Raw genomic sequence first — 10,285 nt, forward strand, 5'->3', positions numbered from 1 at the left:
GATCTCTTTGCTTCGGAACAAAACAATTCGAATTAGGCTCGGTCAACTGGAATGTGTATTATCGATATAGGGGATCTTTCAATTGAGAAGATCCATCGACCTGAGACGAAGAGAAAGAAAGGTCTATCTATTTTTTTTTTTTGAGTGATTCAGTGAAACCAATGATTCGTTATTGGAGCAGATAGCAACAACTATCTCATCTGGGAAAAGCCATCTTTTTCTCAACAATGTCTTTGTCATTTGATCCAATAGCGCTTCGTTAGATAGGAACAGATTTGATAAATATTGATAACTCTCAGATAGAGTATTAGAAGGGAAAAATCCTTTAGATGATGAACTATTGATTCTAAGCCATCTCTGGCAATGAATCAACAATTCAAAATGCTTTTCTTGCGTATTCTTGATAAACCAGTGTTTATATATAGATGTAGGAAGATCTGTTTGGGAAGTAAGAAGTTCCCTTGACATCTCTTCATCTGTAAAGAATTGTCGATGTGAAAACACAGAGACAAAAGGCTGATCTTTGAATAGGAAAAAGAGTGGATCCGCGGGGTCCCAAATGAATTGGCTTATTCGAAAAAAGCCCTGTTCTTTGGAAGATCTATCTCGTGTCTGGTACTGCATGGTTCCACCCTGCAAGAACTCTGAATCATTCTCTTGAAGCTCATCCTCTTCATCATAAATGATCCGCTTGTCCCGAAATGACCTGGCCCAATAGGGAAATCCCAATGAATTGGGCCTTTCAATACAATCAAATAGAAAGCCCCAAGGGCGCCATATTCTAGGAGCCCAAACGATGTGATTGAAAAAATCCTCCTCTATCTGTTGCGGGTCGAGGACTCCTCCCCGTTCTTCAAACTCCGATTCATATTTTTCATAGAGAAATCTCTGATCAACGATAGAATAAGATCCATTTTGAATCCTATTTAAGGGATTCCTTGGTTCGGACCGAAGAAGCAATGTCACTCGATCCTTATCAAACTGACTGCAATCTTTTTCTGTACGTGAGGATCCCACCAGAGCGCCTTCTACTTCTAATAGGCCATGAACTAGATCAGAATTATTCTCAACGAGTCCATAAGATGTGATCCCATTTTTTTCATCAGGTCCGGGTAGAGACCAAAGGTCTTGAGCGACCGATCCGGCAGAACAACTCAAAAGGTAAAGAAGTATCGTTAATTTCTTCATACTCGTTCCAAGTTCGAAGTACCATTTGTACAAATAAGAATCCCCCCCGTCACATGATTTCTTCTTCATATAGATAGAGATAGGATCTATGGAGCAATTACTTAGAAGTACATTTTGTGAAACAGCCCTTCCTATCTGATAGAAAAGGATCCCATGATCCTGAACCGATCTTACCTGAGATCGGAAATCCCAAGTTTGTCTATGAAGAACAGAGCTAATTATATTAGTGTCTATGATGGATTTTTTTTGTATAATACTAATCGATAGGGCCTCATTGTTAAGTGCTACAAGATCTCGTACATTTGAACCCATCGTTGTGGACCCGAATCCATTAGTATGGGACATTTTCTTTTCCAAGTGAAATCCCCTAGTATATGAAAGAGTGAAAAAGTGTTTTCGTTGTTGTGGAATAAGAAGCCTTCGTATCTTAATGCATGTATTGAATTGATTCGGAGCTATTAGAGCTGGATCTACTTTTTGGGGAATATGAGTCGAAGCAATAACAAGAATATTTCTAGTGGAACATCTTTCACAATCCCTGGAGAGATAGTTCACTAAAAGACCGAGGGATAAGTAATTCGACTCATTCACATCCAGATCATGAATGTTAGGAATCCATATTATGCAAGGAGACATTGCTTTTGCTAATTCGAAGTGAAAGGTGATATAAAATCGGTCTATTTCTGGCATCATATCCATAGTTAGCGTATTCATCATAGTTAGAAGCTCCAGCTCTATATCAAGGTCACGGTCGATATCGTCACTATCGTCACTATCATCAATATCGTCACTATCATCAATAAGAAAACCCTTAGGCTTGTTATCCAGGAACTTGTTCAGAAATACTGTAATGAAAGGAACATAGGAGTTTTTCGCTAGGTATTTGACCAAATAGGATCGTCCAGTTCCTATAGAACCTATCACTAAAATACCCCTACTAGGGGGAGGTAGGGCTAAGCGGAGCGAAAAGGGTTTTCCATGAGATGGGAAATGAAAACTATTAGCCCCCCACAAGGTTTGTGAATAAGTAATTGTCTGATAATTAGCAAGGAATATATGTCTTTCTACTAAACAGGATGTATTGAATTCATAAATCATTAGATACTTTTTATGAATGTCAACTAAGTATCGTAAGTAAATTGCTCCCGGTTGTTCACTTATTTGATAACCAGAGTTATTCTTTGATAAAAGATCACTATGAGTAAGACTCAATAGAATTTGATCAATCCTTTTTTCTGTTGTTAAGGTAGAAAACTGAACCAAGAATTCTTTTTCTTTATCATCAATCGAATCAGTGTTCGAGACCCAGGATTCTATTTGATCATCAATCCAATCACCATTCACGTTTTTTATTTTTCTTATCAAGGAATAGATTGCTTTACTTGGATGACTTAGATGTCTCGTATTTCTCGAAAAAGCGATTCGATTGATGGGATTTGGTATAATACTTATGAGATCGATGAGATTCCAAGATTTATTCTTAGAACGTATGGATTTGACCCCATAAGCGGGACCACCACCCCATAGCATGTTGCCACCAAAAGCAAAACTCCGTATTTCTTCTAGAGAATCTCCTAATTGTTCCAGAGCAACTAGAAAGAGATTCTTTAACCAGAAAGAATTCAGTTCAGATGTAGGATACCTATCCAGAAGTTTTCGCAACTCAATCATGTATGATGGAATCATCAAAGATTTTACCTTTTCGAACTCTGTCTGTAACTCACTATAGACTCGAGAAACAAAGAGAAGATGTGTACGAACGAGATATCCAGCAACAAGGAGAAGGAAAAGGATTGAATAGAAGAACTCCTGAACATTTAGCGATCTCAGATGTGTCGATATCAATAGTAACTCATTATTTCGATGAGTCATTTCTTCGGACAGAAGAAGATTATGGAAACAATTACCCGGAATCTCACTTATCAGATTCCATTGTGGAAGACACAATGGAATCTGACGAATTCGCCATAATATATCTGACCCATGCATAATATCATGAAAAATGGATACAAATTTTTGGCTGCTACTTAGTATCGGCAATAGGTCTGAAAAAGTATCTAAAAATATGAAATTTAGATATTTGTACCCCGTCGAGGTAAGGAACCATGGTATATATGTTTGGAATAGATTCCATTTTGAGAGAGTTGAAAAAACACTATCTTGTTGAAAGGTTCTATACATCTGACCTTTCTCAAGGCATTTTTGTAGACAAGAACTCCGTTTTTTCCTTTTTTCGGATGGTAAATATTTCTCAGAACATGGAGTGTGAATCCAACCCATGTTTGAATTGAAATTGAGATACTGATACAAGTTCTTCCCTTCTGAATCAGGTATATTCATATCTGAAAGAGGTTGACAATAAGTTTTTTCAAAATGGACTATTTGTCCCTCTGTTAGAGGTGTTCCAGAAATGTCTGCGATCGAGTAAATAGCTCCACGAACGAATGGATCGTATCGAATTGGAAAATGGAAAGATTTGTAGAAGTTATACCCTTCGTCGCCACTTTGCGGAAAATCGTTAGGTATCAATATGTTAGATACCTGTAACTCGATTGGTGAAATAGTATCTCTCTTCAAAAAAGCATGTTTTTTTTGACCATCGCAAAAAGAAAAGATTTTGTTGCGAATGAACAAGATTTTGAGGAATTGTCCATACGTAAAATCATAATTATTGATACGGGCCTTTTCCACATAAAAAGGGAATCTTTTGTTACAATAGAAGCAGAAGTGATATTGATTATTCAAGAATCGAAGTTGATTTGCTTTATAAAAATAGTATATCAATGAACTTCTATGAAATGGTTTCACGGGATTCAGCCAATTGTCTGGATCGTGGGATATCATTGAGAAATAGGAATCTGTGTTATCAAAAGATTTCCTGCGATTCTTTCTAGTATGGAATGAGTCAATCATCCACTTTGGTATCTTATTGAACAAAAATGGTGATATTGTTCCTCCATTGATCAAGAATTTCGATTTTTGGGAAGTATCTTGGTCATCCAATAATAAGGGTTTCCTTTTTTTCAAATGAAAGATTTGAAGACCTATTGATTCTAATAACTGATTACAGAGTGGATCATTCGGACCTTTCAATTCATAGATGTGGATCTCGGACCTATGAATGGAGATACCCCCAAAACTCACAAAGAAAAAAGAAGGAAGTGAGTTAGACAAAAAGAGAAGAAACTTGGGCAAAAAAAGAAGTAACTTGGACAAAAATAAACAAAGTGACTTAGACAAATCTTTTTTGTCGATAACCTCAGACCAATCAATCGAATATTGATTAATATGTAATCGATCGAACACTACTTGAAGGCTATTCTGCTCAGAAATGAAATAGTCCAAATGTTCCTGGAAATTCTTGCTCCCATTGGACCATTTGTATCTATATGCATTAGGATCCCAATTCATAGATCTCTCCGTTCGAGAAATCAAAATAAGAGGATCGAACCATTTCTTCTGACTCTTTTTCAAATTTGAGAAATGTTGGTTGATCGTGTATTTCATTCTAGTTCGATGATTCAGAGTATCATTTCCTATTTGATACCTTTGAATTCCATATTCGAAGTTGCAATTGAATCGATTCAATACATTTCTTATGTAAACATGGGTGCTATATTGGATTTGAATCAGATTTCGGATCAATCTATATTGATTGACTGCCTCCATTATGTTGTTGCTAGCAAATACAACTATTTTAGGTTTTGGATCTTCCAAATTATTCCCGCAAGAGGTCTGGACCCATTTTTTTATGATCCTTCGATAAAAAGATTCATTCTGTTCATAAAAAAGAGGAGGTAGAACCAATAAAGAGTGCTTTTTCGATTCATCCCTGGAGTTCAATAACTCATTCAAGAAATGTTTTTGATCCAATCCGGAGGAATCAATAGAAAAATCAAATTCCTTATGATACACCAGATCCGGCTCGGTTATTGATAGAGTGAATAGATCTGCCATTTCTTGAAATAGATCTTCTGATTCAAAATCGTGGTGTAACGTGTATCTCCCCCTGTTCCGGTCATGGAATAGATGAAAGAAACCCCAAAATGGATTTTTGTTCAAGAATGAAATCTTATTGGAACTGTCCAATTCATCCTTTGGAACCATATCACATCCTCGATAGGATGAAATAGGATGAATTGAGACGGTATTTTGTAAGTACATAATTATCTTGAATAAATTCACTATTTCTTTCTTTTCCGATCGCCTGGAAAGAGCAAGATGTTTCTTTTGTTCTTTTTTCAACAATTTCTGATCTCTAGTAGACCTATCAGTAGGATTCGAACCCAGATGAAGTTCTGACCATCTGTCAGAGAAAAAAGAACGAGTGGCTCTTGCAGGATTCCCAAGAAATTCTTCGATTTCTTCCGGAAGCAGATGATTATTCATCTGCTTCTCACGTTCCATGAATAGTCGGCACATTGAGGAATATCCAGAAAGGTTTTTAAGGAATCGCTCTGATTCTATCTCTGTTCGTTCCGTTTGAAGAAAGGAAGGATCCCAACAAAGAATCGATCTTTCTTTTAGTTGTTGAATCTCTCTTTGATTGATCAATGTGTGATATTTCGAATCCTCATTCCTAATGGAATCGAAAGAATCCTTGGATTGATCAGAAGATCCTTTCAATTGGCTAGAATCCGTTACTTGAATGAAACTAGATCTCGTGGAATCATATTGAAGATTTGATGATACATTCCGTACCTTGCTAAAAAACCGATCCTTGTTTCCCAACCACACATTGTCTAACCAAATCCAATTCTCTTGTGACATGTTCCTCAAAAAATCCGATTCGTGCGGACTCTTCCCCCAACTAACGAAGAGATCTTGACGGAATTGCCACATATGAAATTGAGCACAATTTTGCAAAGAAATAGCCCGCTTGTTTCTCAAGAAGAGATGCGAAACATGCTCAATATCATTTGATTGAATAATTGACCCAGTCCCTTGTTGTTTGAAGAAACCCTCCACTTCCTTTGGTATTTTTTCACGAAAAGCAAACATGAGATAATAAATCCAGTCTTTCACTAAGATTTCGAATAGCTGTCCCGAATTCAAGTTGATTATGTTTCGCCTCTTTCTCGGGGAAAGACGATCAAAAAATTCCCAATCATGGTCCTTACGGATCGGATCATCCATATAATATACAAAAAGGAACTCCAGATATTTGATATCTTTCTCTTTGAATGAGATCTCAATTCCAGCGATGGTTTCATTAGATATCTTACAACTAGAATAGCTCTTTTTTCCTATCCAGTTCCTCCACCACCGCGAACCCCAGTTAAATTCAGGCATGATATACTTTTTAGTTATTGGGAGAACCCGAGTACTCTCTTTCGGATCCAGGAAAGAACTCTCAGAGATCTTTTTTCCTTTTGGAAGATACAGGAGCGGAACAATCAACCTATTGATATTGGAAGACTCAGATGATTCTTCCAATGTATCATTTTTGGGTCCAATGGAATTCATAGGTATAGGAAGAAGCCTTGTCAAATAGGGATTTTTTCTTTCGACCATTTTTCGATTGTTAATACGATATATAAGGACCGCTACTACAAAGAGTACTACATACTTGATCGTGAAATATCGATTGCTTGTTGAACCCTGTGAATTGCGTGAAAGTAGGATACTCCAAATTCGGGAGTCCAAGAGTTTTATAAAACTCTCTTGATGGAAAAAAATATGAATGAGAAATCCCGCTGAATTGAATTGGGTCCATGAATCTAAGAAATAGCGAGAATTCTTGATTTCTTTCAATATCTCTCTCAATTCGAAAATCCAGGATTTGAATTGATGTCCTTTCATCGAATCCTCCTAATTGCATTGATTTATCCGAAAGATTTCACTTCAATTGGAATTTGGTTATTCACCATGTACGAGGATTCCCGCTAAGCATCCATGGCTGAATGGTTAAAGCGCCCAACTCATAATTGGCGAATTCGTAGGTTCAATTCCTACTGGATGCACGCCAATGGGACCCTCCCTCCAAAAAGTCTATCGGATTTTTGTTCAAGAATGAAATCTTATTGGAACTGTCCAATTCATCCTTTGGAACCATATCACATCCTCGATAGGATGAAATAGGATGAATTGAGACGGTATTTTGTAAGTACATAATTATCTTGAATAAATTCACTATTTCTTTCTTTTCCGATCGCCTGGAAAGAGCAAGATGTTTCTTTTGTTCTTTTTTCAACAATTTCTGATCTCTAGTAGACCTATCAGTAGGATTCGAACCCAGATGAAGTTCTGACCATCTGTCAGAGAAAAAAGAACGAGTGGCTCTGTATCAATGGAATCTCATCATCCATACATAACGAATTGATGTGGTATATTCAAATCATAACATATGAACAGTAAAAACTAGTATTTTAATTGAGACTAGAACTCATAGGGAAGAAAATATATTTATGAATGGAATAAAATATGCAGTATTTACAGACAAAAGTATTCGGTTATTGGGGAAAAATCAATATACTTTTAATGTCGAATCGGGATCAACTAGGACAGAAATAAAGCATTGGGTCGAACTCTTCTTTGATGTCAAAGTAATAGCTATGAATAGTCATCGACTCCCGGTAAAGGGTAGAAGAGTACGACCTATTATGGGACATACAATGCATTACAGACGTATAATCATTACGCTTCAACCGGGTTATTCTATTCCACCTCTTAGAAAGAAAAGAACTTAAATCAAAATACTTAATAGCATGGCGATACATTTATACAAAACTTCTACCCCAAGCACACGCAATGGAGCCGTAGACAGTCAAGTAAAATCCAATCCACGAAATCATTTGATCTATGGACAGCATCGTTGTGGTAAAGGCCGTAATGCCAGAGGAATAATTACCGCAGGGCATAGAGGGGGAGGTCATAAGCGTCTATACCGTCAAATTGATTTTCGACGGAATGAAAAAAACATATATGGTAGAATCGTAACCATAGAATATGACCCTAATCGAAATGCATCCATTTGTCTCATACACTATGGGGATGGTGAGAAAAAATATATTTTACACCCCAGAGGGGCTATAATTGGAGATACCATTGTTTCTGGTACAGAAGTTCCTATAAAAATGGGAAATGCCCTACCTTTGAGTGCGGTTTGAACTATTGATTTACGTAATTGGAAGTAACCAACTAGGTTTACGGCGAAACCTAGAAATCGATCACTGATCCAATTGGAGTACCTCTACAGGATAGACCTCAACAGAAAACTGAAGAGTAACGGCAGCAAGTGATTGAGTTCAGTAGTTCCTCATATAAAATTATTGACTCTCGAGATATAGTAATATGGAGAAGACAAAATTGTTTCAAGCACCGACAGAACCGGAAGCACCCTTTGTTTCAAACAGGGGAGGGCGGGTTATTCACATTTCATTTGATGGTCAGAGGCGAATTGAAAGCTAAGCTGTGGTAATTCTAAGGATTCCCCCTGGGAAAAAGAGAGATGTCTCCTACGTTACCCGTACCATGTGGAAGTAGCGACGTAATTTCATAGAGTCATTCAGTCTGAATGCTACATGAAGAACATAAGCCAGATGAAGGAACGGGAAGACCTAGGATGTAGAAGATCATAACATGAGCGGCAGATTTGGATTCCTATATACCCACTCGTGCGGTACTTCATTGTGCGATATATAGAAGATCCATCTGTATAGATATCATCATCTACATCCAGAAAGCCGTATGCTTTGTAAGAAGCTTGTACAGTTTGGGAAGAGGTTTTTATTGATCAAAAAGAAGAATCTACTTCAACCGATATGCCCTTAGGCACGGCCATACATAACATAGAAATCACACTCGGAAAGGGTGGACAATTAGCTAGAGCAGCTGGTGCTGTAGCGAAACTAATTGCAAAAGAGGGGAAATCGGCCACATTAAAATTACCTTCTGGGGAGGTCCGTTTGATATCCAAAAACTGCTCGGCAACAGTTGGACAAGTGGGAAATGTTGGGGTAAACCAGAAAAATTTAGGTAGAGCCGGATCTAAATGTTGGCTAGGTAAACGTCCTATAGTAAGAGGAGTAGTTATGAACCCTGTAGACCATCCGCATGGGGGTGGTGAAGGGAGGGCCCCAATTGGTAGAAAAAAACCCGCAACTCCTTGGGGTTTTCCTGCACTTGGAAGAAGAAGTAGAAAAAGGAAGAAATATAGTGATAATTTGATTCTTCGTCGTCGTACTAAATAGTAGAGAAAATAGAAATTGTTTCTTCGTCTTTACAAGAAAAAGGAGTAATTAACTGTGACGCGTTCACTAAAAAAAAATCCTTTTGTAGCGAATCATTTATTAAGAAAAATAAATAAGCTTAACACAAAAGCGGAAAAAGATATAATATTAACTTGGTCCAGAGCATCTACCATTATACCTACAATGATTGGCCATACCATTGCTATCCATAATGGAAAAGAACATTTACCTATTTATATAACAGATCGTATGGTAGGCCATAAATTAGGAGAATTTTCACCTACTCTAAACTTCCGAGGACATGCGAAAAATGATAATAGATCTCGTCGTTAACGTTCATTTTCACATCCATTTTGAAAGAGGAATGCATAAATCCATAAATATTACAAAATTGAATTATTAGGAAAATGAAGTTCAACTCATTTCTTTTAGAATTCATGAAATTCATGAAATAATGAATAATAATAAAATTCTTTTTTCATTCAGAATTCAATCAATTCAATAAAATATTCAATTGATTTGTAAAAATAGACTCTTATGATAAAGAAGAACCTCTATACAGAAGAACCTGTATACAGAAGAACCTCTATACAGAAGAACCTCTATACAGAAGCCTTGTCTTTTGGTCAAATAAAAAAAAGGTTCATGTCTATTTACAACACAAAGTACAAATAGTAATTGATGTGATTTGTACATAAATAAAACATTATGATACTAGAACTATAATTTCTATTTGCTTTAGTTGAATATCTTCTTTTATTCGATTCGATTTTTTGAATTGTTTATTTGACAATAGTCGATGCTAGTCACAATAGAAATTTCAACGAACTTAGTCAATGAGCTATAATGAGTTATAAAGATATATCTATAGATAAAAAAGACACAAATAAAAACATTTTATGTAA

At 36.6% G+C, this 10,285-nt stretch overlaps 4 protein-coding genes across 4 annotated transcripts; 3 read left to right on the top strand and 1 right to left on the bottom strand. All coding sequences in view use genetic code 11, as the record gives it.

Moving 5' to 3' along the window:
- Window positions 1-123: 123 nt before the first annotated feature.
- Window positions 124-6,990, bottom strand: ycf2. The gene has a single exon. It carries the CDS (start codon window positions 6,988-6,990, stop codon window positions 124-126), a length of 6,867 nt encoding a protein of 2,288 aa, YP_001165479.1.
- Window positions 6,991-7,595: 605 nt separating this feature from the next.
- On the top strand, window positions 7,596-7,877 carry rpl23 (ribosomal protein L23). Its single transcript has one exon. The coding sequence runs from the start codon at window positions 7,596-7,598 to the stop codon at window positions 7,875-7,877; it is 282 nt and encodes a 93-aa protein (YP_001122858.1).
- An 18-nt stretch (window positions 7,878-7,895) lies between these two features.
- Window positions 7,896-9,380, top strand: rpl2 (ribosomal protein L2). The gene is made up of 2 exons: window positions 7,896-8,285; window positions 8,946-9,380. The coding sequence occupies exons 1-2, from the start codon at window positions 7,896-7,898 to the stop codon at window positions 9,378-9,380; spliced, it is 825 nt and encodes a 274-aa protein (YP_001122859.1).
- Window positions 9,381-9,434: 54 nt separating this feature from the next.
- rps19 (ribosomal protein S19) lies at window positions 9,435-9,713 on the top strand. The gene has a single exon. The coding sequence runs from the start codon at window positions 9,435-9,437 to the stop codon at window positions 9,711-9,713; it is 279 nt and encodes a 92-aa protein (YP_001122860.1).
- The last annotated feature ends 572 nt before the right edge of the window (window positions 9,714-10,285 follow it).

This window comes from Phaseolus vulgaris, chloroplast (genome assembly GCF_051622355.1).
Source record: "Phaseolus vulgaris chloroplast, complete genome".
Taxonomy (NCBI): Eukaryota; Viridiplantae; Streptophyta; class Magnoliopsida; order Fabales; family Fabaceae; genus Phaseolus; species Phaseolus vulgaris.